The sequence below is a fragment of the Meles meles genome, chromosome 19 (genome assembly GCF_922984935.1).
Source record: "Meles meles chromosome 19, mMelMel3.1 paternal haplotype, whole genome shotgun sequence".
Classification (NCBI taxonomy): Eukaryota; Metazoa; Chordata; class Mammalia; order Carnivora; family Mustelidae; genus Meles; species Meles meles.
The window spans coordinates 5,559,779-5,587,485 of record NC_060084.1 but is presented as its reverse complement, the minus strand read 5'-3'; the positions used below and the strand labels follow the sequence as shown (position 1 = coordinate 5,587,485).

General features: G+C 47.1%; 1 protein-coding gene across 2 annotated transcripts in view; it reads left to right on the top strand.

Moving 5' to 3' along the window:
- Positions 1–3,269: 3,269 nt before the first annotated feature.
- Positions 3,270–27,707, top strand: part of CDH13 (cadherin 13) — a 1,016,524-nt gene continuing 992,086 nt past the window's right edge. The window contains exon 1 of one of the 2 annotated variants that reach the window (XM_045989379.1): positions 3,270–3,595. In XM_045989379.1, coding sequence (XP_045845335.1) covers positions 3,551–3,595 — 45 coding nt within the window. In that variant the 5' untranslated portion in view covers positions 3,270–3,550. The remainder of the gene's footprint in view (positions 3,596–27,707) is intronic. The other variant, XM_045989377.1, reaches the window with a different exon arrangement.

The window sequence follows — 27,707 nt, the reverse complement described above, 5'->3', positions numbered from 1 at the left end:
ATTGAGGGGAAAAGTAGCATCCGTTTTTACAGCAACTCTTGGAGCACTGTTGTGTTATCATTTCCATTTTCTTGATGAATAAACTGAGCTTTGGGGAGTAAAAGCAACTTGCCCAATGTAAGTAGAGTCTGGAGATTCTAAACTAAGTCTCCTTTTTGCAGACAAATCTTTTCTGCCTTCCTAGACTTCATGGGTTTCTAAAGATGAGCCTTAAAAACTAAGAAGATTCTTGAAGTTAACTCCTCCTGGCCCTTAAAATCTAAGCCGTGGGGATGGAAGTAGGGGGTATGGGAGAGGCCCTTTGGGCATGCTCGCTTGGACTCAGGTATGGTGGCCGGAGCCAGTCTGCCTGCTGGGACAGTAACTCAGGAAAAAAGCCCAGGACCTTGGTGAATGTCTGCACAGGTACTGTCCAGAGACAGAGTCGGTGGATTTTTGCAAATGTGCACCTGTCTTCACTGGCACCATCAGGGCATGTGGTCATTGGCAGTCTGGGACTCACAGCATCCTGTTACCTGTTGTGGGTCAGTGCATTCATTTTGCATGTAGACGATGAAGCTGAAGTCAGATTGGAATGCTGCTCTTGGCCAAGCCCGACCTCACAATAGATTACTCGCCTCCTTGGGGAAACATCCAACAGATGGCCTCTTAGCGCACAAAGTCACAGCCCCCGACTCTCTTAGGGTCATCTCTGAATGGAAGGTCTCTCTTGCTGCAGAGCTCCCCTGGGGTCGGCGGAGGCCTCCACTGCCACTGCCAATCTCGTTCCCTTCCTCTTGCAGCTGGTGCTCCCGAGAACACCCTGACGGATGCACCGGCACCCATTGCCATCTTGGTCCCTGGTCTAGGGAAACCAGTCTGTTTCTCACTGGTGATTAAATGCTCCAGCCGTGAAGTGACACCTGATACTTTTGCTCACAGCTTATTGGCTCTAAGTGGTCACACAGCCCCATGCTGACCACAAGGGGGCTGGCGAGTGCAACCCTACACTGTACACTGGCCGGGAAGGGAGAATATTAGACCTACAGGGGGAGCAGCAGCGAGGCTGAAGGGCTGGAGCCACCACAGACAGGGCCTGCTGAACTGTGACATCAAAAACACGGGGCGCCTGGGTGGCTCAGTGGATTAAGCCGCTGCCTTCGGCTCAGGTCATGATCTCAGGGTCCTGGGATCGAGCCCCGCATCGGGTTCTCTGCTCCGCGGGGAGCCTGCTTCCTCCTCTCTCTCTGCCTGCCTCTCTGCCTACTTGTGATCTCTCTCTCTGTCAAATAAATAAATAAAAAAAAAATCTTTAAAAAAAAAAAAAAAAAAAAAAAAAACACGGTCTCACACTTGGGACAAGTGCAGCCTTGCACACCCTGCCCTAAGGACTGCGTCCCCAACCAGGTGGCGCTTGGGGAAGTGTGACTGGATGGTTTCTGCCATCTTTATCTCTGCTGGTGGTTTATCGTCTCCCAAGCTGTCCCCTACTCTCTATCTGCCTGGGCATCTGCTGAATCCGTGGGCTTTGCTCAGCTGGCCCCTGACGGGCAAGACGGCTCCTGCTGTGGAGTGGAGAAGAAACCAGGTGTTTCAGGATGCCTCGATCTGAAGCCTGCCCGATTCCAAAATACCCCATTTTACTCTTAATGGTAGGCCCCATGGTTCTAGGTCCCCACACACGAGTTCCGAGCAGGGACAGTCATCTATATCAAACACTGTGACTGCCCCCTTCAAAGGTTCAGGGCCAGTTCCTGCTTAGGCAGGAGGATGGAAAGTTGAAGAAACTGGAATAAGCAGCAACATCCACCTTTCCTGGGCTTTTCTGGAGGCTGTTGGGCGATCATTGCCTTCTGTTGGGCCAGCGCTGGCTAATGCAGCGAGGAGGCCAGACAGCACTGCAGCTTCGTCTGTGACCTTGGGAACACGTGAGGTGACCTTGGGACTGAATAGCTGGCAATGAAGGAATTTTAAAAAGTGCATCAGTTTACCTTTATTGAGTGGTCATTTTGTCACTTAATCCTCACGATGACCTTGTAAGTTCAGTATGATTTATATTCGCATTTAACTAGCGATCAAACATAGGCACAGTGAGTACGAGTAATTTACTTGTCTGCGACAGAACTGGGGGTTAAGCTTAGGCAGTATGGCTCCAGACTCTATGCCACTCGTCCCCTGCCACTCTGATTAGGTCCAGACGTCTATTTAACACACGTTGATGACTGTCTCCATGTTCTAGGCCCTGTGCCAGGGGGCTGGGAATATAGCCCAATCCACTGGCTCTCCGCATGGTCCATTGCTCAGTGTCTTGCTATATCAGATGTCATATAATACGTGTATTCTACTGTTCAGCTCCAGGGATAAATTTCACCAGTAGATATTTGTGTACATTTTTCTATAATAAGAACTATATAACTTACATGTTTCTCTTATTGCTTTGGCCACCAGGAAGCTCAGATCCAAATCAGAGCAAATATAATAGAGTTTCTGTTTAGCATTTTGGTTTTCTGAATTTTTCCTCCCAGCCTGGATTTTTTCGTTTTGGTTTCATCAATTCTATTGCACAAATGCCTCTATTTTAAATTACCTTAAATCCTTTTTAGAAGGAGGCTGCGTGGAAATGACAAAATGAGATCTTTACTGCATATTCTTAGATTCCCACTGGGAAAGGTAGACCTATATATCCCTCTTACCCTCATTCCTATAGCTCCCCCACTTACAAAACCCCTTGAGCAGGGGCCATGACTCTTCTCAGTCCCTTGGGATTGGTGGGAGCCTCTGAAAAATCACATCCATATAGGAAAAAAAAAAAAAAAGTTTCCTTAAATCATGGCTCCAAATCTGGTGCCAGATGCACATTTGTGGAATAGGCAGCCAGTCAGACTCTCACCTGAGCAGTTAATAAAATCTATTGCCCCTTGATGGATTTTTTTCTACAAGCGAGAATTGATCTGTCGTCTTTGTGATTTGTGAGATGGCTAGGAAACACCAAACACCATCATGACTTGGGCCACATTAGGAGAGGGGAAAAAAAAAAGGAAGAAAGAAAAAAAAAAATCCACCGCTAAGTCTTTCCAGGCGTGGAAAGGGCTGGAACTGCTGGGGTCATTTTATTTGATTTATTGGAATTAAAGTGGATCTTATTAACATTTTAATAAAGAGAATCTTTTTGCACTGGGCTGGAAGTGCTCGCCAGTCTCCGGTGCAATTCCATTCTCTGCAAAAGTGGAATCGCCTGGTGTTGCCCAGCGTGATTTGTGAGGCTGGGCCCTAACAGTCCAAAAAAGCAAACGGGCTGCCTCCTCCGAGGGGCTCTCTGTGTGCGAGGTGCTCGCCCTGTATCTGCCATGCAAAACGAGGGAGCTTTATGAAGGAATCCGTCTTGTAAAGCCATTGGTCCTGGTCATCAGCCTCTACCCAATGCTTTCGTGATGCTGCCGCTGATCTATTTGGGAAGTTGGCTGGCTGGTGAGGCAGAGCCTCTCCTCAAAGCCTGGCTCCCACGGAAAATATGCTCAGTGCAGCCAAGTGCATGAATGAAAACGCCGCCGGGCGCTTCTAGTCGGGCAAAATGCAGCCGAGAACTCCGCTCCTTCTGTGCGTTCTCCTGTCCCAGGTAGGGAAGAGGGGCTGCGGGGCGCACCCCGCGCCCCGTTTCTGCATTCGGATCGCCTGGCGCGGGCAGGGCGAGGGGGTTTTCAGGGGTTGGGGGACTCTGGGGCGCGGCAGCGAAGGAAGCCTGGGGCTCAAAGGGAGGTCATTCACAGCCTCGGGGATCCTAGGGGGGCCCTGGTTTCTTACTCCGGGTTGCCTGTGTGTGTGTGTGTGTACGTTTGGAGGAGGAGGCTAGAGCTCCCGAGTCCCTTTTTTTTTTTTTTGCAAGCAGGGGCGACATTCTCGCCTACATCAAGTGGGGTAACTTTGATTCGCCTCCTCCGGAGGCTCCTGCATTGGAGAAAGACTCAGTTGGAGGCGACTCAAAGGAGTCGCGGTTCCCCCCCAGCGCAGCGCCGAGCGGGGAAGCAGAGCTCCGGTCCGGATTGCGGGCTGCCGGGCTGGAGAGGCCGGCCTGGCATCGCCGACTTCCCGGGGCGCCCGGGCCCCCTCGCCCAGCCCCACGGCGCTCTGGAAGGCGCCTCCCGCCAGCCTAGTGCTGCAGCCCGGCTGCTGCTGTCGCTCAAAGGCTCTGGCTCTGGCCGAGCCCGTATCGGGGCTCTTTTCCTCCCCGACCTCGGGCGGGGAGTGCGTCCCCCCGCCACTCCACCCCCCCCACGCCAGGACGCAGGCCCCAGCCCCCCGCGCCCCCTTTGTCCAGCCAGCTGTAGCTCCGGCTCCGAGCCCTGAGTGCCGCCTCTGCTGTCTTCCCGGGCGGGCACAGAGCGCAGAGAAAAGTTCAAGCCTTGCCCACCAGGGCTGCAGCTGCCTGTTAACCCTCGGAGCGCTGAGGCTGGAGGGAAGGGCCGGTGACCCAGGAGAGGGTGGGGGGTGGGGTGCAATGGAGACTTGGTTCTCTGGCAACCACCTCTGTATCTGGAAGATCTCGGGAAGTTTGTGTGCAGGAAAGCAGTACTCCGAGGAGGCCAGACCGAGGTGCTGGCGGCTGAGGGGCACGCCCAGCCCTGCTCTGGGGCCTGTGGTTTCTGAGAGCACCGTGACCCAGTCCCCCAAGGCCTCCCGTGGAGGCTATGGGACTCGGGTTGAGGTGGCAGCCTCCAAGTGGGTGGGCAAGATCAAGGCAGGGCCAGACAGAGGAGCGAAGGAGACAAGGAGTGTCTCTAGGTGCTAGGAATGGGTGTTGAGTTCCCCGCCAGGACTCCTGAGTGCCAAGGGAACAGGCACATGTGTGAGTGTGTGTTGGGGTGGGGGGGGCTGGTGGTGAGGCAGCTAGGCTCCCTGGCAAGGGCTGGCTGGGATGTGAAGATGGAGGGCAGCCTTCTAAGGGAGGCCACTGCTAGATCAATGTTGGGGTTAGACTTTGGAAATGGGCCAGTGTCCCAGGAACACAGTGACCATGGAAATGATATAAAGTGGGGCTTAGCGGGCGGATGCTAGTGCCTGGGGGCAGGGTAAGGTGCCGGACTGCTGAGCCCCTCCCCCGCTTAGGATTTCTGTCTTCCCTGGATACACAGCCCCCATTCAGGACTGAGCAGTTTTACTCCTCTAACACTGGGGCTTTGCTGGCTGACTGTCTTGGGGGTCTCTGTAACCTTAAGTCCTGCCACAAATCCCATGTCTGTCCGTGAATGAGTTTTCCAGACTTCTGGAGTCTGACTGTCCCTGAGGCTGTGTGCATGTATATATATCCCCATTTAGTAGGGTGGTTCAGAGTATGCCTCCGATTCAGACAGATCCTCTCTGCCCGATGCTGGTCAGACCACCCTGGGCAAGTTGTTGAATATCTCCCAGCTTTCTGATTTCCCACTGTAAAATAATCTTATCACCTTCCTGGGCTGGCCAGGTAGAGTCATTGCATTCAACAGGATGTCCTAGATAATGCATTTATCATGAGGCTTGGCACACTGGGAACCATTAGCATCTGGGAGCACTTACACAGCCTTTCTTTCCCGGGGACTTTACAGTCCTTTTCTCTCTCTCAGCATGCTTGGACCTCAGTTAGGATTCCAGGGCTTGCCAAAGTTCCGCGTCCCTTTGAGCAAGGCGGACCACATGGCAGCACCCAGCAATCTCGGTGCACGCGGGACTTCTCACTTGATACCTTTTGTAAGGCAACTGGTGTGTCTTCTCTCCTCGGGCCCCGACAGCACAGGTGGGTCTGAAGGCGGTCAGCTCACCCAGTTCCTTAGCATGGGGGAGCAGAGTTTCTACGGAAACCGAATTGCCTCTTCTCTGAGGCTTATTTCTCTCTTAGATTGTCACGCGTAATTGGAGCAAGTGTCCACATTAGGACACTGATACCCTGGTTGCAACAGCACCTTGCAGAGAAATCGTTTTGGTGCAGTTCACTTGATCGGCAAGAGATTCAAGTGCACACAGCTCTGTATGTCATAGTGAGAAGTGGAGAAAGTCTTGGAGCTTTTGAGTCAACAAGCAAAACCAAAACTTTTTCAAGGCAGAGAGAAAACAGAGGAAAGGGAAAAACAATGTAATAAAGCAAATTAGTCACTTGGTCCTAAGTGGTGTTCAGGCAAGCGTGTATGTGTTTTTCCACTGCAGTTGTAATACTCTGGGTCCGGCTTTGGAAGTCATCAATCTCTACGTTTATTGGCTGGTTGCTGTTTTAGGCATTTTGGAAGGGGGAGGAAGAATTCTAAACAACAATGGTTGGAAGCTGGCAAAGGCAAGGAACAGTCACCTCTCTTCTCCCCTGGGGTGTTTTGGGAAAGGCTGTCCCAGAAGTGGCCTCTGGCATTTAGCTATGATAAATAATGAATGCGGAACAGATTAAGGAGTCCTGACATAGAAATTACACTGTAAATATGATTCCCCCCCCCCCTTTGGGTATCGCTTACAACTAGCCAAAAGTTCTAACAATGAATGAGTAATCCCCCAAGAATTAGGATTTTAGGGAGTGGTTCAGGTTTAGAGAGCAGTTACTTGGGAGTGACCAAAAATGTTCCACAGAATTCTGAGATGTTGATTTAAAATGGGGAGTTCTTTGTTGGGGTCAGAATCTCGATTTTCAGGACTTTAAATGAGAATCAGTATTTTTTTAGTACCCCTGAAACATCATTTATTATATCTTAAGGGCAGTGTTTATTTGCAGAATGGTTCTGGTAAGGAGAAGAGACTCTGGGAGTGGCAGAGGGCACCCCCTGCCCTGGGATGGCATCAACATGGGACAGCCTGTAAGATTTCAAAAGCACTGGGGAAACAGAGACGTAAGTTGTGAAAAGAATCAAAGTGGCAGAGTTCACATGTCTGAACCATTTTTTTTTTTAGCAAGTCCCCAAAGAGATTTAATAAACTGCGCGGCTGAATATGTGATCTGGGGTTTATGTAATGCCACAGTCTATATTAAAAGCCCAACAGTCATCTTAGCTAATCTCTTCTGCTCTGCCTCCCTCCCTTCTCTCCTTTTCTATCTTTAGCCCTTGGGTTTTCCATTAAATAAAACCTATCTCCTTCTAGAAGTATCTCCTATGTGTCACAGTGGAATTGCCCAGCCAACCAATGTACCCAGTCACGGTATACAGAGTACCAGCATCTGCGTGGGAACACTCACTCTCAGCCCGAGCTTCACTGTTTAGGTGAGAGTACAGCTAGGTTCTTGAGAATATCCTTCTCTCCTTCCCTCCCTCCAAAAGGACAGTTGCTTGGAGAGTCCGGTGAATTTCTCTGAGGTGGAAGGGAAGGGAAATGGCAAACTATGGGTTCCGTGACAGTCACATCATCTACATAGCCACAGTGTTTCCTCTTCCTTTGTGCCTGTGTGGGTCCATCTCTGTGTGTTTTGATCTGGTTTCAATACCTGTTGAAAAATTTCTCCAGAAGAGGGCTCCATTCACAGCATTACAAAATTCTGAATCTACAGCTTCTCTGTTTTAAAGAACTTCAGTGTAGTAGTAGTTCCATCAAAATCCAGCTCGTCTCCTCATTCCCGATTATTTGCTCCAAGCTCCCCCAGGGAGAAGTCCTGCCATTTTGCTCTGAGTATCTTCCGTCTTTTCTTTCCTCCTTTATTCCCTATTGTAGTTGGTTCTTTTCTGTCTTATTCTGCAACTGTGTATCCTCTCTGAGTAATAGAGCAGGGAACGTTTGAAAGACCTTTGTAGACAATGCCATATGAAATGTGGGGAAGTTCTGAAATTTCCTGGCATTTGATTTTGTTTGGACCAGGTTCTACTCTTTAGGCAGCCAAAAGGCAGGCACAGCTTGCCTGTGAAAGGAGATAATCTTCCCCATTAGGTAACTACCCAGAAGAATGACTCATGAGCCAGATTCACTCACCCTTCATCACCAGTTGAAAAGGAGAAGGAAATATGTCTGTCATCCAATTACAATAATCAGTTGAGCAGAATCAAATCTAGTGACCAGTGGTTTTGGCACTTAGCTGTGGGCAAGGTGCCCACATGCCTAAGAGAGTCTGACCTCTTGAAGGATGCTGCCAATACAATCCCCTGCTGCCTGTCTTCTCTGTAGCTACCTAGGGATCCCAGGCCTGACTATGCCTCCTTGAGCAGACAGTGCAAATGATGATGGGCTGGACCGTAGAATCCCCTTCGTTAGGCACTAAGTAGTGACTTTATGCTGGGTTAGGGTAGAAAGCAGTTTCCTTCTCTACTGAGAGAAGCAGCGAAGGGCAGGCTAGGGAGGAGAAGAAATGACATTTCAAACTTGAAACGCAGACTGAGCCAGGGCTCATGTTAGTGAATGGGTCACCCTTGGACTTAGCAGGTTGAACCTTGAGATATCTGCTTGGGGGTGCTAAAACTCATCCATCCCAATTCTGCAACTCTGGCTTCTGGGCAGAGGTGGTAAAGAAGCAGCCACAGGCCAAATGTAGCTCATGGATGTATCTTATTTGGTAAAATGTTTTGAAAACTAGGAAATGATAAATTTAAAAACCAGGTTTCTTGCATTTCCTGAAATGTCAGAAGGTTGGGCACTCCTAGGGCTTCATTCCCACTTGGCCACATTTCGGTAGAGCAGAGAGGGCTTACTGCCCCCTTTAGGAAGGACATAGCTCTGCAAATTGCCACAGTCCCTACCAGTCCCCACTACTCATCCAACCAGCTGTACTCATCTTTACCCACTTGTCCCATAGCCATTGGTGCTGGGAACTTCTGCTTTCACCAATTTTGAGGCTTAATTAAATTGATACAGTCAAGTTTTTAGTGACAGGCTACTTGAAAAGGAAGGGACAAGCCTCTTTCTGATCACTGTGCTTGAACTGGATTGAGACTTGCTTTGGCAGAACATGGTAGAGGGGATCCACATCTCCGTCCTGAGAACGTTGCTACTGCCAGTGCCGCTGGGTGACCAGGAGTGCCCGGAGCACTGGGTCACCCACATCATTGTTCCATGAGTAACAGTTACACCCAGAGAAGTGACACACTGTAGCTTTGAGTAAAGCCGACGTGGGTACACCAGAGGATTGGTGTACCCCAAACACCGCAGTCACGGGGTTCTGGGAGTACTGGATAATAGGTAGGCCCCAGTGCACTGTGCCACGTGTTATACTGAGAGCATCAGTACCCTCGGAGTACAGCGACAATCCGGGCATTGTCATTCCCACGGTGTTGCTCGCCAGCAAAATGAGTATCATCAGAACCTCACAATAACGTCTCGTACTCAGCCCTGCAGGGGACTCCGGGAGCACTGAGTTAGCTCTTAGAGCGTCTACAACTTCAGGGTAGGGTTAGCTCCGTAGCTTTGTTGCCTGGAGTACTTTCTACACGGGACATCGCCGCCTCTACCACCACCAGGAATTCGTGTGATGTTCTTACAGCTGCTCGCAACCGTTAACGCCCAGCATGGTCTTCACAGAGTGTTAATGCTGGAGTTGATGTCCTCTGCCTCCGCGAATACTAGATTAATCTGCCCACCCAGCCCCTACCAATAGGTAAGCCTCAGATCCCTTGTTTCCCGTAGCCTCAGATCCCAAAGATCAGGGTAAACATAATTACACCCACATATCAGAAAAAAAAAAAAAAATGATTGTTTTTGTTCTCTGTCACTTGCCAACAGAAGTCAAATTCCTGAAAATTAGCATTAGCAATAGGCACGTTTTGACATGTCATGTCTCATTTCAAAGGCCCCAGCAAGCGTCACCCAATCTGTTCCAGAAGCACAAAGCCCCTGTGTCTCCCAGCTGAGTGTAGGCCGGGCTGGGGTGCAGGGCAGCAGCTGCTCAGCTGAGAGCAGCCCTGCCACATGCCTGGGCAGGGCCAGGAAATGAGCTCAGCCTCTGGAGAAGCCTGGGGACCCTGTAAGGAATGTGGCAGCTTCCATTCCTGCCTTATGCGGCCTCCAGGCCAAAGTCTCTTTCCTCTCGGGGTGGCAGGGAACTGCTTTTCCATGTGCTGTCCGAGATGGTACCTGCAAATGCCCAAACTCGAGCTTCTGTGGTCATCTCCCCGTCTACTGATGTAGGGCCTGCAGAAAGTGGCTGGACTCTTGCAGCAGAACCCAGAGCTGTCTCAGGCCACACAGACTCTGCCTTCAAATGCCATAAGCTCTGGGCATGTGGGAACATCTAACTCTGGGGTTGCAAACTGTGGCCTCTGGGCCAATTCTTGCCTGAAGCCTGTTTTTCTAAATAGTTTTATTGGACCGTAGCATGCCCATTCATTTATATAATTATCTGTGGCTGAGCTTGTTCTGTACAATAGGGTTGACACCATATGGCCCATGAAGCCTAAAATATTTACTATTTGGCCCTTTATAGAAAAAAGTTTGCTGAGTCCTGCTCTGACTCAGAATTACAGCCAGAGGGGCTGCAGGAAATCTTCCCAAAGAGCAGGGAGGGAATAGAGATTCATTCATTAGGGTTTGTCCCTCCTAAGCCCCAAGTACTCAAGTAACTTAACTTCAAGGAGATTTACCCGGGGACTAAGTGGGGTCAGTCAATACCTGTGATGTCAACACAGGACCTGCTCCGTTACAGCTACTCGTGAGGCCGACCTAGTCTCTGCTCTCTTGGGAGTTCTGATCCTGAGAGAGCCCCTGGCAGGGGAGGTCACTGTCAGTTCAGGAATAATTCAAAACAGAGGACTGCTATGAAAATGCAATTATGTGCGGTGTGCTGACTAGTGTGTTTTGCTCATCTGTGCCTTGTCTTTCTTCCCCACTAAAATATAAGCTCCCTTAAAGAACATACTACTGTCCAATCGGTTTGCTCCTGCATCCCCAGGGCCTAGAACAGCGCTGGTGTGGAGTAGGCCTTCAGCAAACATGAATGAATGAATGAGTGAATGAACGAACCAACGAATGAACAAATGTATATGGAAAGGCATCAGCTTCAGATGAAGAACCTGGAAGCCTTCCTTCATAGCCTGATGCTTGAGCCACAGTCTGGAGGAGGAGCGAGGCTTACTGACAGCAGACCACCAGAAGGTGTAGGCAGGGAAAAGCATTCCAGGGCGAAGGCACAGCCTGGGGGAAGTCTCTGTGCGTGGAGAAATACTGCTTAGCTGAAAGAGGATGATCCCAGGAGCTGCTGAGTGGTGCCAGAGCCACTGTAGCTTTGGCTGCCACCACAGGGATTTTGGTGTTTGTCTTGGAGCAATGGGCGGCCGTTGAAAGTAACAGGGGGAGGGTGTCCTGTGACAAAGGTCAGATTTCCATTTTGGAAAGGTCACCCTGGCTGCAGTTTAGCAGATGGACCGATGCTGGGTACGAGCAGAGGGGAGAAGCCAGTCCAGGCCTGAGATCATGGGAGTGGCAGTGCAGATGAGGGAAAGAGATGCACCGCTCCAAGCATGCAAGAGACATTTAGGGCAGAACCTGGCAGGGCTGGGAGATGGCAGAGCAAGGGCCAGGGAGGGGTTAAGGACAAGCTTGAGTTCTGACTCTGTCAACTGGCCGCTTCCTGCCAGTTGCCCAAACGAGGAACCCAGGTGTTCGATGTTATAAACAGGACCTGAGAGCCGTTTCCATGGGGGTGTCAGCCAGGCTGCAGTAATGCCCCTCAGGAGCAGCGACCCAGGCCCCAGCGACACTAATGCCCAGAGATCCATGCGTGTTCACATCTGGGATGGGCACCGTGGGGGCTTGGAAATGCCCGTGTCTAGAGAGACTGATGCACAGCCTCTATAATTAACCAATCTCTGAGGCTTTTCATGCAAAAGATATTTGGGAGAAACATAGCCAAGCCCTTTAATCGTTTCTTGAACATTCAATCAGCAGCACTAGAAATATTTCTTACATGAAGCAAATAATGATCTACTACTTTCTGCAATCACTTTGCAAATGTTAACAAGTCCTCATTTCAGCATGCCGGATACGGCCTCAGCGACTCTTGGGTTTCCAGGTGGAGTAGCAGAATCTTCCCCAGTGCCAGGAAGTGGAATGTTGGTAAATATTTAACAACCGGCTTCTCTTTAAAAAGAAGAAGTGGCACAGGCAAGTTATCCTCAGAAGGTGAGGGGTGCTCAGGTGTCTGCATTCACTGAGGCACGTAGAGATTTGTAGGTAAGCAACGTGCACATAGAGACCTGTTCTCATGGGGCTGCCATCTACCCAGGGCAGCCATTAAGAAACAAGAAAATAGGGGCTCCTGGGTGGCTCAGTGGGTTAAAGCCTCTGCCTTCGCTTCAGGTCATGATCTCAGGGTTCTGGGATCGAGCCCCGCATCGCATCGGGCTTTCTGCTCAGCGGGGAGCCTGCTTCCTCCCCTCTCTCTCTGCCTGCCTCTCTGCCTACTTGTGACCTCTGTCTGTCAAGTAAATAAATAAAATCTTTCAAAAAAAAAAAAAAAGAAAGAAAATATATTTTGTGGGGCGCCTGGGTGGCTCAGTCAGTCCTCACCCAGGACCCTGGGATGAGCCCACATTAGGCCTCCTGCTCAGCAGGGAAGTTGCTTCTCCCTCTCCCTCTGCCCAACCCCCTCCCATGCTCTCTCTCTCTCTCTCTCTCAAATAAATAAATTAATTTAAAAAAAAAAGAAACAAGAAAATAAATAGCTGACATAATAGGAACTTGGTCATTGTTCCATAGGAAACAACAGGGACTAAAAGAGCTTTGAAGGATTGATTGCTCTGCCTTCCCTCCCGTTCCTTCACCTTTCCCTTCCTCCTCCCCCCTTCCATCTGTCTTTTCTCCTTTCTTCCCATAATTACTAAACTCCACCCAGTGCCAGGAATGCTGCTGTCTCGGAATTCAGAGACGAATACATACCTGGTCCTGAATAGGGGAGGCGCTGGAGGTGAATGAGGTCCGAGGTCCCGCGAGGGCTCAGAGGAGCAGCATCTCAGATGGCTTGGGGCAGTTAGGGAGACTTCTGAGGCTTTAGCAAGTCAGTTTGAGTCCTGGCCATTTGCACTCTGCCTTTCCTCTTCTTTTTCCTCCTGTGTCTGAACGAGGAGAGAGAACACCTATACCTGCCCAGCAGGGTTTTGCTTAAATAAGCATGCGCTGCGACTTCATCCATGATGGGCACATGCGGGATGCTAAGGGAACGTTGGTTGTGTTAACTTCCACATGCTGCGCTCCAAGGGAACGTGTAGCTCTCAGGTATCGGGGGGCCTCGGCCTTAATCATCTTTCTAACTCAGAAGGGAAAAAAATGCTTGTGTATTTAAAATGCATGGACATTAAAAACAATAAAGTTTGCCTTCTGGGGAAGGATTTGCCAATTCCCATATTGGTGGCTCCCCAAAGATCCTTCCCCTGAGGATTTCATGCCTCATAAAATCACTTGATCAGGTGGGATCTCTTCTTTGAGATGTATCTTCTCAGCAGCTGTTTCCCCAGAGGTTTTATCAGGGCAGTGTGTGTGTGGGTGTACATGTCAGTACTATGAGCACTTACGATTTTGGTTTAAAACATATCCAAATGCATGTAGCAAATTTACTGTACAATTTATTGCTCTGTTCCAGTTGTATACTTTATGTCAAATCTTCCTTGCAACCCTTAGGGACAACTGTTCTTATCCTCATTTTACACACCATGAAAAGAAGTTCAGAGTGGTTGAGTCATTTGCCTAAGGCCATCCAGCCACTGAGAACTGGGAGCAGGGATTGAACCCATCGTTTCTGATTCCTGTGCACGAGCATTTTCCTCCATAGTTCACTCATGTAGAAAAGCTTCCCCCCGAATGATGTAAGGATTTTCTCCTTTGATTGTTTTGTTTTCTGATCCTCCTGGAGTCAAAATGGCTCATGTAGTCATCCCACTTTTGAATTCCTGGTGTCTAAAAGTGGGCCTGGGACCCGGGTCTCCTGCCTGGCTTAATGGCTGCAAACTGGGGCGGCCCAGGGTTATTTGCATTGTCACTGAGTCCTTGTTTTCGACCAGGGGCAAATGACCCCCCCAACCACATGCTTCCCCCAGCAAGAATGGCCGCTTACTAAGCTAGCCAGGCACGACTCAGTTGGGTGTGCACCGTCCAGTACAGGTCAGTTCTCTAGGGGTAAATTTGCTGGCAGTCTCCTACCTGCTGCTAAGCTCTAAATCTGGATGGCATTCCTCGCCAGGTCCCAAGGAGCTCCACTGTTTCTTGAGCGCTAATGTCTACAATAACGTTTTCCTTAGTCCAGAGAACATGAGAAATACACAGCCTGTTTTACCAAAAGAGTTCTCCACCCCCCAACACTTTTTAATTCAATTTAAGTGCCTTTAGTCAGGCTGGCCATTGATTCCATGAACATTCATTGAATGCCTTTCATGTGCCTGGCACTATCTTACCCCTGGTGACAGAGCAGAGCGGGGAGCGCTCACAGAGTCCCCTGTGCTGGTGGACATGCATACTCCCCCTTCGACCCAGTCCTTACCACTCCGCATGGTGGCTTCCCATTTCTGCCTCTCTCAGGACATTTGCACCTGTGCATCCTAATCTGCACATTTCATGTCTCAGTCATTCATTGAACAAATAGTGACTGATCAACCATGTATCTGAAGCATGGTGCTTTACACTGGGTGGGCAGCCGTGATCGTTGTCCTCATGGACACTGGGTGAGCAGCCATGATCATTGTCTTCATGGAGTCTACGTTCTGAAGGGGGAGAAAGGCAGTAAACAGCAAAAATAAGGAAGAACAATAATTTTGGGTCGTGATGGTACCGTAAAACAATTAAAATAGGACAGGCAGTTGTTCTGAGTTTATCCATAGCCCTCTCTTGGGATAGAAAATGCACTGTTCTCACGCAATGACCTTTCTACTTTTTAGGGATGAAATGTCCTATTGTTTGTAAGAAGAAGTTAATGAACTGCCTATCCCATTTTTGTCTTCTATTTATCAGGGTAAATAGAATGGGAAGTGTCGTTGGCAAAACTTTGTCTATTCTCTATGTTTTGTTTTTCTTGAAATTTTGCTTTTGGGACTCTATAAATGTGGCAACCAATGATTTAAAGTGCAGGTAGGTAATCTTTTTCTGTAGAGAATAAATATATATCTGTAGGATAAATATATATCTCTTTTGCAGTTACTCAACGCTATCAATGTAGCATGAAAATAGCCACACGTAATTTGTGAACAAATGGGCTGGGTTTTGTTCCAATAAAACTTTGTTTAGAAAAACAGGCAGAGCTGGGTTTGGCCCTTGGACTGTACTTTGTCAGCCTCTGATCAAAACCATAGCCACCTCACCAGCTGTTCAAACTGGGATAGGGTCAAACCCAGAGAGTGAAACCAGGCGTTTTCTTTGGGCCGCCGTTACCACGAGAATGTGGTACTTCTTTAGGAAGACAGTATCATGGGATTATTCCAGGTTAATTTTGATCAAGGTAAAGATTAAGGAACATAATTCTGAGACAACTACTAAAATATATAATTTAGTTTTTATAGTAATTATCTGGACTACAATTTTTAAGGCTTCCTTGCCACCCAAAGGTTCATTGGTGTTAAACACTATACCTTAGGCTGCATTCCTCCAAACAGTGTTGGGGATATAGGCTTGGAGGCAGGGAGCTAATCTGAGAGACGATTCGAAGACACAGAAGTGAGTAACAAGAGAGAAGGAAAGCCAGCAAAGAGCGTGTCATTGAGCTGGTTACTGTCATGGGCAGCTGGGGCTCATTGCCGCTAGGGCCGCTCCGAAGAACGGTATAAAACTTGCTTCTGAAGAGTCCCTTTGCTGGATAGGACACTGAGGTGTGTGTCCGCTGTGCCCATCTTCCATTGGTCGAGGGTGGCCCCTGGCCCCGTTAATTTCTCTGTGCTTCCTTGATGAGCCTTTGCAGCTCTGGGGACACAACCATGGATTTGGGAAAGTCCTGAGCAGGAAAATGGAGAGCGTGACAGGCGCTTGGACTGGCAGTATATGCCCTGAGTAGGACATGAGTTTAGAAGACATTCCAGTTGACTCTGTTCTACATTACCGGAAACTTTCTCAGTAGATCTTATCTTAAAGGAAAGGGTTATGTTTTTTTTTAATTTATTTTTTTTTTAAACCCAGTGAGTTTGGTTTAGCACCTACCTGCAGATACTCTCTTTCCCACTAGATGGTACCAGTATGCCAAAGCCCTGGAATGCTACCGTTGGGCCTTGTCTTTGACATGGATATGTTCCCACTACTTACAAACAATTAAGGAATGAGAGGGTCCAGGTTGGAGGAACAGACTGTGGGTGTTTGGGGGACATGAGATGGGAAAAAAATGGAGGTTGTCTAAAGAGTTACCCTCATTCAGTCGTTCACCAATAAATCGTACGGACCCCCCACTGAGTTCTCAACACTCTTCTCAGCATTGGGAATACAGATACAAGCAATGTACGCAAAGTCCCTAACCTGGCGAGCTTCGGTACTGGTTGGGGGAGAGACAGTACAAACAAACATGCAGTTATGTGTGTCGTGTGGTGAGTTCTGTGGAAATCAGTCCTTCTGGTATCTATCTGCCTGTCTTGTCAGCTAATATATGGCGAGAGATTATTTCCATCTGTTTATTAAACCCCATTCTGCCACTCACCTACCTCTTGTGATGATGCTTTTAGGGTTTATTTTCACAATGAGACCGTGAGTTTGTGGAGGGCAGAAATTGTGCTCAGCGAATGGGTGTTGACCAACTGGAACCCACTGAAGCCCACCTCAGCCAATGACTTGTTGGTTGTTTTAGTTAGTCTGGAATCATTCTGAATTGCTACTATTGTCGACACACAATAGAGTTGCATTTTACTCAAGGGTTAGATTATAAAGTCAAGGTTGAAGACAAACACAGAGTTGTCATTAACCTTGAAACATCTTAAGTTGCCCATTAAATTGCCGTGCGTGTGGTTTTGCATACGCATCCCTGTACTGTAATCAATATGTGACAACGAATAATGCATGTCGTAATGGACAGTGCATAATAAAGACTATAGGAAGGTATAATTTTACAGAATTTAATTGCAGTATTTAAATTGTTCTTTTTCCTTCTCTTTTTGCTGGAAGAGCTGGATTTCCATTGGTTAAATGTGCGTATGATAGGACTTTACTGTATTCATTCAAGCTGGGGTTTCTTAACCATATGATCCCCACCAGGCTGTGTGCTGGGGAGGACAAGAGCTGTGTCCTTTGTGCTCTATTCATCTCTTGGGTTCCCACCACCAGTCACATGCTTTGGGGCAGAGGAACAGCATACAGGTAATAATAGTAGTAGTAGCAGTACTGGAGATGAACATTTAAGTAGTGCTTACTATGAACTAGGCCCTGTGTGAGTTCTTTAGTGTACTAATTAGTATTTTTAATCCTTCTAAAGACTCTATGGTGTATCTACTATGATTTTAATTCCATTTCACAGATGGGGAAATTCTAGGAGAACTGGATAAAGGTCACACAGATTTTGAGCTCTGGGACTGAGATTCAGACTTGAGCAGTCTCAAAGACCACATGTTGTATGATTCCATGAAATGGAAAGAATTGCCCAGAACAAGCAAATCCATAGTGATAGAAAGTAGAGTAGTGATTGACTAGGGTCCTGGGTGGGAGGAGTAGGGAATGGAGAGTGACTGCTAATGGGCATGGGATTTCTTTTTGGCAGTGATAGGAATGTTCTGGAATGAGACCGTGATGATAGTGGCACAATGTATGAATATATCAAAAACCACAGAATTACATACTTTAACAGGGTGAACCTATAGTATGTGGCTGTTGTCTAAATAGAGCTGTTATTCAACAGAAAAGCAAGCCAACCACGGCGGTCCAACCTCAGGGCTCTTGTGGCCATCCTGAGCCCTCCTACAGGCACTCAGTAAGTGCTAGTGGCTTTCTACTCTCTTGCCTTACACTAACCCTACTATACCTCAGAAAGGCCCTATCATCCAAGCTCATTTCAGTGATCAGAAAACCGAGGCAGGTGTATACTGTGGAACTTGGGGCTGGCAAGTGACCCAGGCAGTTCTGGGCCTGAAGCATAATGGTTTTCACATGTTTTTTTTTTAATTATTATTAAATGAGTCCATTTTTTAAATTGTGTTCCTTTAGCCAACATATAGTATGTCATTTTTTTGTATTTGAAATTAATTCTAATGATGAAATAATATATACATTTTCCTTTTTAAATTTAGAATATTTATACATAAAGCTAGTCCCTCCTGACCTTCATTAGTTTTTGATGTAGTGTTCAACGATTCATTAGTTGCATGTAACACTCAACGCTCATCACATCACGTGCCCTCCTTAATACCCATCACAAGGTCACCCCACTTCCCTACCCCCCGGTTCTTTTTTTAAAATTTCATACATTTTATTAATTAAAAGCAACACTAGTGGACTAGAACTACAGGTTTTTTCATCATCTATTCATCTATTTCATCTTCTCATCTATTTCATCAGAAATGAGGCAACGGTTCTTCACTTTTCTTTCGCAGGTTTGCAAAGTGGATTAAGATCCTTCTTTGCTCACTGGTTATTTATTATTCCCCTCTGGCCCAGATGGGTCTGGTGTAGGGTATTGGCACCAAGGCCCAGAGACCACAGGGTCATAGTATGCGTTAGAAGGTGTGTTAGTGTGGCTGACTTCTAAAACTAGTAAGCTTAAGTGGCTCAGGACCTGGGAGAGAAGGAAGTGGAAGAGGGGGAGAGAACTGTTTGATACGCTAATTGTCATTGTACTCAGGTTGATACCAGATTGCTGAAAGGATTCATCCAAATTAACAAGAATGTTTGGCACCTCTTGGCTGGTTCAGATGAAGACTTCATGGCTTGGCAATGAAAAGGAGTCTGAGGTCTAAGGCAGGGGAGGGAGCTTTATGCTCTTACACTTGGCCCTTGGCGCCTCCAAATCAAGGCCCCCACCCCCACTAGAAACACTCCCCCTTCAGCACCTGCTTCCCCCACCAGACATCTTTTGATTCCCAAGCTCTGTAAACATGAGATGTATTCCTCTGTGCCTTCACTCTTGTGTTGATGATTTGTACTTGTCTTTCATGTTTAAAATGCAGAGTGATGAAGCCATTACCCAAGCACAGCACAGCAGGAAGGGGCAGCAGGGCTTGCCCCTGGATCTGGCCCCATGATGCCTGTTTGTGGTCCTGGAGGGTGAGGATTTGTAAAGACAAAGCTGAGGGACTATAAATATCTTCCTGGGTCTCTAGTCTGGAAGAGCAGCTGTGACATGAGCTGGGGCAAGAGCTAGGAATGAAAGTGTTCTGGCTGAGATCTGGCTTCCCAGGTAGCTGGCCTCGGGGTAGCAAAGAGTGCTGGGCCACCTAGACTCATAAAGCCCTCCCAGGTAGTAACAGGTGATTACACAAAGCTACATGAGTGTATGATTTTCCAACATGTTTTGCAAAGTAGATTCTGAAGGGGTACTGGTTCCATGAGATGTTAATAAAGGTTCTGGAAAAAATAGGTGCATTAGCTAATATTTTGGGAAACCCTGGACTTACCCGTAGAAACGAAGCAGGTTGTGTTTTGTTTTTCACAACTGAATATTTCTGAGACTTTATTGTGCATTTGAGTTTCAAAGAGGGACTCCCCAAGGCTGCATTCCCAATGCTCTTCCTAAATTCCCAGGGCTAAGGGAACTCTTGCATGGAGTGAATCATGAGATGGAGATGCACAGGATAAATGTGGGAATAAGCTGTGGACTCTGGAATCTCAGAATTTGGGCCTTCACCATCAGGACCATCAGTGTCCGCATCACTTGGGAGCTTGTTGGGAAGGCAATTATCCGCCCAGCATCTACCAAATCAGAGCTTCTGGGGTAGAATCAGCCATCCATGTCTTCACACACCTGCCTTCTAGGGGGTTCTGATGCTCCCTCAACTTTGAAACCTGCTTCTCCATTGGGCTGTGGGGGAAAGAGAGACCTTTCTGATGTTGTTCTGGGTGAAGGAGGGAAACATATGTCTAGGGCAGGAACTATTCTCCCATGAAGAAATACAGGAGTGGAGGCCAAAGGTTCTGCTCTATCCCATTTATGGTCACAGCTATTACTTCTGGGAGACTCTGAGCTGTGTTCACAGATGCCTTCAGTGAGAACTGTGGTCTACACAGGTAGACCAGAAGACCTGGGGTGATAAGCAGCATTTGGGAAGTTTGTTTAGGGGAGGCAAACCTCATCTTGGGTTTTTATCTGAGACTTTTTAAGGAACAGAAAGATTAACAAGAGAAAAACCAGCTTATTACTATATATACCTCATGTGTACATGGTAGATATCCAGGGAAAAAATGAGAAACTCTCAGAAGTGGCTTAGAACTCCAGCTTAAATACCATCTTAAGCTAAAGACAAGAGAAAGGAAGGTATGGGGAGGCCAGTGAGGGTGTAACAGGATTGAAAACATGAATGAGATTTGTTATGTAGGTTTAAGTCAGTGTCTTCTCCATTGGTATGGATCTGATGTTGTCTGCAGGGAATAATATCTCTGCTTCTTGGTAGAGGGGAGGAGGGACACCTTTATATATTTATGTCTTGTTTATAGGCAAATAGGAAGAGGCAGTAACGTTTTCTTGCACCTTCTTTTTCTCAGCTGCCTTCAGCTCAAAATAATCCTTTTGACAAAATGGCATGTTTAGGGTGGCATATTCTGCTATATTTCATCTGACTTAGCAGCCACCCCTTTGATTTTATATGTATGTGTGTAGTATGTTGTGTGTGTGTATATATGTACAGGCAATGCATATACATACACACCACACACATATACATACAGATGTATACCTATATAGCTCATGCACACACGTATAATAGATATGTGTGTATATGCACATATATAACATATACATAAAAATACATGTGTGTGTTCTGTATATATATATGATACCTACCGAGCCCTAGTCGCAATTGGCACCAACTAAATTCTAGGCTCTATTTTTTGAATTAAGGTTTCCAAGGTGCACCAGACAGATGCAGAGGCTGCAGTTGCTGAACCTGTGGGGACAACAGACCCCAGGGGAGAATGACAAACAGTGACCTTTCTGGGTCTGTGAGAAGAGCTGGTTCCACAGCCCTTGGGTTTTGAAGCGCATCCAGAATAATTCTTTGTGTGCCATTATGAGTCTTTGCTGATCTTTCCAATATTGCCCCTGATTCTTTCTTGTGAAATATAGTCTAAACTGGTGGTTCTCAAATGGGGGCAGTTGTGCCTCTCAGGGGACATATGGTAATATCTAGAGACATGTTTGCTTGTCACAAGTGGGAGAGAAGGAGCTATTGGCATTTGGTAGGTAGAGGCCAGGGATGCTGTTCAACATCCTATAGTACACAGGACAGGCCCCACCATGAGGAATTGTCCCAACCCAAATGTCAGTAGAGTAAGTGTGAGGACACCGGGTCTAACTGCAGAGCTTTGAGCTCACCCAACACAGACAGGAATGACTGTCTCTACTCTATCCCATTCTAGAAGCCACAATCCAAAGTTGGCTCTGTGAAAAGACAACGAGTAGCAAGTTACTATCCATGTATAATTTTTCAGAAGGTAAAACCATGACTGTCTGGTAAATACAAATATTAATTCATTAACTTATGAGGTAACTCATAAGATGCTATGATGGTTTCAAAGGGCATTTAAGAAGCTAAGGGTATTGGGGCGCCTGGGTGGCTCAGTGGGTTAAGCCTCTGCCTTTGGCTTAAGTCATGATCTCAGGGTCCTGGGATTGAGCCCCGCATCGGGCTCTCTGCTCGGCGGGGTGCCTGCTTTCCCCTCTCTCTCTCTGCCTGCTTGTGATTCCTCTCTGTCAGATAAATAAATAAAATCTTAAAAAAAAAAAAAAGAAGCAGCTAAGGGTTTTTCTGAGCAATTTGACAAAGAAATATTAGGATGAGATTCCTGAGTTAGGGAAAAAACAAACAAACAAACACAGTTAATGTGCAACATGCCTAAACCTTGAGGGTTATCTGTTCCATTAGACAAATTATTTTTGTTTCTACTGGACAAAAATTGGCAAGTAATTGGGAAGTTCACCAAGTCTGGGGACTTCCTTCAAGAGCAAACAACAAGATGAACTATGAACATGGACCCTAGACATCTGCTGGTGACCTTTGTCCCTGAGTGATAGTCAAAGGGTTTCCATGTCATTTTGGCCATGTTTACAAGCTTTGAGTAATGTTTTTCTGATTCCTTACACATGATTTTTAATTTACTAGTGCTGCCTGACCTGACATGGTCTGGGTAATGTGGTGCAAAGCAACGGAAAAGTCAACTGAGGTCCAGGAGGTGGTGGGAGGAGAAATTCCGTAGGTCCAGCTGATTATGTCAATGCCATCTTGTAACTATCCTTGATTAAGCATGTGCTGTGGTACATGCTTTCATTCAATCTTAGTAGATGGGACTGACCATCGTCCGAATGTACTGATGAGGAAACTGAGTCAGAGGGAGAGTCAGGATGTCAGTAGCAGGTACAGGCAGAGTAAGGGGAAAATGGTGTGGGATCAAGACCAAAGGGGGGAGAAATAGAGAAGGAAGGGGGTGGTGTTACATGCTGGAGGGAAGCATGAGTTCAATCTGAGGCAAAAGTACTCACAGCATATTTAGAGGGAACAAGGAGGCTGTTCTGGGTGACAGTAAATGTGAACACAGTGTGAAACTGGATCAGGGCTACAGAGAGGGCAGCTATTAATAGTATCAGTGTGATTTTAGCCAAAGGATCTCACTACTGCTACAAGGCAGTGCGGCAGTAACCCATCAGGAGCCCAGGCCTTGGGGGAAGCTGGAATCGGTTTGGACTTCAGCTCTGCTCCTGGAGGTCTGTGTGGCCATGGGCAAGTGGCTTAACATCTCTGTGCCTCAGCTTTCAGATCTATGAAATGAGGGTCATGATGTCTGCCTGATAGAGCTGGCACGGGGATTCCAGTCGACCCTGTAAAATCCTGGCTGAGCAAACGATAAACCCTTGGGAAATGGCAGTTGGTTCTTTGAGGAGGTGAATAGACAGGATTTAGCAGATGATGGTTGTTAATCATTTGTCTGTAAGTATCACAGTCTGTCTTAGTTCCCCCAAAAGCAGATTCTGAAAGGATTTGAGTGCAGTTAATTCATTTGGGAGGTGATCCAGGGAAAGCTGTAGAGGGGTGGGGAAATGAAGCAGGGAAGGGAGGGCAGCCGTGTGAAGTGTCTTTTATTTAACCGGTAGCTACTGTGGCTGCTTGGACCTAATTCCCCTTGGGATCCTTGGGAGCCAGTGCAGGACGCGTCAGACTTACCCCACCTGAGGGACATGGGAACTCCAACTCTATGCCACAAATCTGGGTGGGCATTGTTTTGGGCTGTTCCATGTGGCATTGATTTTAAGCACTACTGGACTTCTGGGTATGGACTCTGGCCCCAGAGAAAGCCATCAGCAAAGAGGTGTGGAGTTTTTCAGCTGGAAATGGGGCCAGCCCTTTAACGGAAAGACCAGAGGGATATGGGCTTGGGGGGGTAGATGGGAAGCTCTTAGCACCCGCTGTAGGCAGGATCCAAGGGCGTAAAAACAGTGATGCCCTTTGGGCCAGGAATCTACATCTGAGAAGTTAAAGAAACAGAGCTAGGCATACAAAAAGACACATAGAAATACTTTTCTGCATTATAGGTGATTGCCCGAATTGAGGACGATAACAATAATCAACACGTGTTGAATATCTGCCATGCGCCCGACTCTCCTAAGTGCTCAACAAATGAGCTAAATTCTAGTGAATGGAAACGGCTAAGTGGCTGGGTGGAATGTTGCACAGGCCGTGGAGAGGGCGTTTTATGAAGACAGCAATGGCATGGAGAAATCACCTACTGAGAAGTGATACAGAACAGGAGACTCTGTGTGCAATAGGATCCTCCAAGCAGAAAGAGTCTCTATGTATGGGCAAGGGGGTGACGCCTGAAAAGAAGTTTATCAAATCCTAACTGTGGTTTTGTTTGTGTCATGGGTTTGTGAGTGATTTTCTCCCTCTAGTTAACCAAATCTCCATTGATGTGCCTGTATTACGTTTACCAAAAAAATACAGTAACTACGAGAAAGTGAAAGAAGGGAAGAAACCTTCTAAAAAATAGGTTTCCAGGAAGGGAATGGAAAATTCAAAAGAGGTCCAGCAGAGGCTTCAAAGAAGGGAATGGAAAACAATATTTCAGAAAAATTAACCTGTGGGTGGTGTGGAAGATGGATTGGACTGGGGAAAACCCAAGGTAAGAAATTAGTTCAGCTTGTGAGCAAACAAAGGTCACAGGGCGTGTGGAAAGGAAAGGACCAGTTTTGAAGGTTGGTGGTTAATGGGATGATGGGGAAGAAAGGGAAAAACGCCAGAAATGACCCCAAGATTTTTCTTTAAGAGTGCTTTAAGAAGGATTCTGAATGGTAAAGAGATTACTCTGACATTATTTCCCCTGGTTACACTTGCACTGCATTGTGTGTGATAATAATTATTTTGAGTCTATCTCACTATTAAAACATAAAGCAATTTCTTTTTTAAAAGATGTTATTTATATATTTGGAAGAAAGAGCAGGAGTGAGAGAGTGAAGGAGCAGGGAGAGGGGAAGAAAGGGAGGGAGTAGGAGATTCCCCACTGAGCAGGAAGCCCCAAAACATAATGCAATTTCATCTAAAAAAAGAAAATTAGCAATGGAACAACAAACATATATTGAGCACCTCTTTGAGATCTACTTATGTCTACTGTCTCATCTAAACCTAACAACAATCCTATTAGCTATGTTCTTAGTATTTCTGTTTTACAAGTGGCATAAGTGTTGATCAGAGAAGTAAAGGTACTTATCCAAGGTCACAAAGAATCCGAGTTCAGATCATTGTTAAGTGAACTGTATGTACGTATGCATATATGGATGGATGAATGATGGATGGGTGGATGGGTGGGTGGGTGGGTGGATGGATGGATGGATGGATGGGTGGATAAATGGTTGGATGGATGGTTGGATGGATGCATGGTTGGATGCATGGATAGATGCACGGATGGACGGATGATAGGTGTGTGGGTGGATACATAGATGGATGCATGAGGGATGGGTGGATGCATGGGTGGATGGATGATGGATTGGTAACCATGTAACGGGGATAATGTAGGGTACTATAATGTCAAAATAGAAAAGAGGACATTTCAAGAAGGAAGTGGCAGTTACCTTAGAAGGTAAGGAAGGAAGGAACCTGGAGAAAGCACTAGATTCTGCAAGAAGATGGTGTGGTCACTAGTTCTTTTTATGGGGCCATTGTGGTCAAGTAATCAAAGTTGCATGGAGGAGCTGAGGGTCCAAGACGTTGTGAGGGGAATCTCTGAAATGCTGGACGGACGGACTAGGTAGGAGCTCAAAAACAGGTGCAAGCCTAAGGAATAGATACAATAGGAAAGAGGGTGATGTAAGAGAACAAATGGAAATGTAGGGGAGTGGAAGGAGAAATGGAAAAAGTAAAAGTAAAGAAATCACTGGTTAAGGACAAGGACACCAGAGTGCCTGGGCTTGACTCTCAACTCCACTGCCCCGTGACCTTGGCAAACCCCATAACTCCATTTGCTTCAGTCTCCTCATTTTGTAAAATGGGGAAGATAGTAGTAATCCCCATCTCATGGGTTTCTTAGGAGGATGAACTAAAGCATGTAACATTCTTCCCACCGTGTCCAGCACACCATAAATCCAAACCAGGCAGGGATCCCGATGCCTTAATGGTCACAATAAATGCCATTTCCTGGGAAAAAACTGCAAGCTATAGATCAAGAAACCGAAATGCATTCACTTAAAGAATGTGCCCCAAGGAAATAAACCTGGAGCCCCAGCATTGCACTGCCCAGGACAGCAAGAGGTCAGCTCTCCCTTCCTCTAGGAGAAAATAGATTTTCTGCAAGATCCTATGCCATATGCACTTCTTTTTAAGTTGGAAGTGAACCTTCTGCAATTTGTAATGAGGCTTACTGGGGTGCACATTTCTGTTGTTCTTTTTGACCAAACCGTTAATAAACAGAGGCTGCTCATTAAAGCAAAGTTAGAGGAGATTCGGAGGCATGGGAGATTCGCTAGGAGAGGAAAGTAGTGAAGCACTTGGAAGATTCGGGGGGCGGATGAAGATCCGTCAGACCCCAGCAAGCACCGTGAACTCAGTGCCCTTTCTCCAATCCAGAAAGTTTTATGCTTTTATAATTGATGCTTGCAGAAGTCTGCACACTGCAGACTCGGCATGAGGAATCCTGGAAGCCTTATTAACCCAGCCACTTAGCCTTTACGAGTGCAACCCCTACCCTGGCTGTTTTGGCTCAGGATTCTCTGAGCCCCAAAATGTTCCACCGCTGGGACGAAGAGGTTCAGCTTAATTCCTTTCTCTGGTCATTTCTCCTCCGCAGTCCCCCTGCCTCTCCAGCTCTGGCTGCCGGAAGGCTGCCCCAGTGCTCAGCCGGTCCGCTCCTGCCCTTTGCAATCCTGTAACCTGCCAAGGAAACGTTCTCTTTGAGGCCGAGCCACTGGAGAAATTGCATGCCCAGGATTGATTTTGCATAGTGTAAAAATCAATCCACACATTGGGCAGTGGAAGTGCCCGGTTGTAAGGCTCCCGTTGGTGAGAGAGCTAGTTCAGACTGGTTGGAGACCCAGTGGGGCAGAGCAGCAAGCAGATTAAGTCAGAACGTTAAAAATAAATAAACAAATAAATAAACAGAAGGGAAAACAAAAGATGAAACTGAGGGGTGTGCTTTGTCAGGCTAGAACAGTGTTTCTCCTTCTGTGTTAATGAGAAATTAACAGCTGGCACAGCTGGCCTCTCCCTGTGTGCAGTTTTGTGGGGAGAAGGAAGGTGCAAAGAGCTCCTCCTAGTAGACACACACCCCTGCTGGCAGGACGGCACCCTGGGTGACGCTGTCGGCTTGACACAGTCTCTCTAAGGATAGAGCTTCAATTTGCTTTGGTGGGAAGACAAAGAACAATCATCTTCCGTGCTCCAATAACCATTGTTTAATTGAACGCCACTCTAATAATTAAGTTAGAATAGCTAACATTTACGGAGCACCATCTACGTGTCGGGACCTCTGTGAGGCACTTATGTGCAAGGTGTCTCATTCAGGAGTCTGAATGTCAGAGCTGCTGTGACTCACTCATTTCACAGCCGAGGAGTCCACGGTTTGGGAGGCGCGCTCACGCACACCGTCCTCGTGATCGTCACTCAGCCCTCCGGGGGCCACAGATGATATTTTGCAGTTAAGGCAACTGAGCATCAGGGACCTGTCGTCTTCAGCGAATAATTGGCAGAATCGGGATTCAAATCTTGGTCTTCTGATTCTATGTTGTTGTGATTTTATTGGGAGGGAAAGAGGCGGTGTATATTCATGGAATTTCCTTTGGTGTGGCAAGTGCAGAGAAAAGAGTGTATTGTTCAGGGTCCCCATCTTCAGTCAGGAGGGTCTTGCTTTTCCACTTTACAGATAGGGAGACTGAGGCTCAGAGAGGGGACGCCGTTGGAATAAAGCCGCACAGGTAATTGTATGGAGTAGAGCTGGGTCTCATAGCTTCCCATTACGTCCTGTGGGTTTTCTTTGCTCTCAGCACCTTTTCATGGTTATGCCTTCAATAGGAGAAGCAGAGCCGTGTGATTTTCCAGCAGGGACAGGGAGAGGGTAATTCTGGCCTTGGATGGTAGGATTCAGGATTAGTTACGGGTACTGACGGTTGCACAGGCTGCTGGGAAAATGATCTTGGTCTAGAGGAAATAGCCAAGATGACTGAGAATTCAGGAAGGACCCGCTCTGTCTAATTTGGGTCCTTTCGTCTTGAAGGCTACGAGTTCCAATTT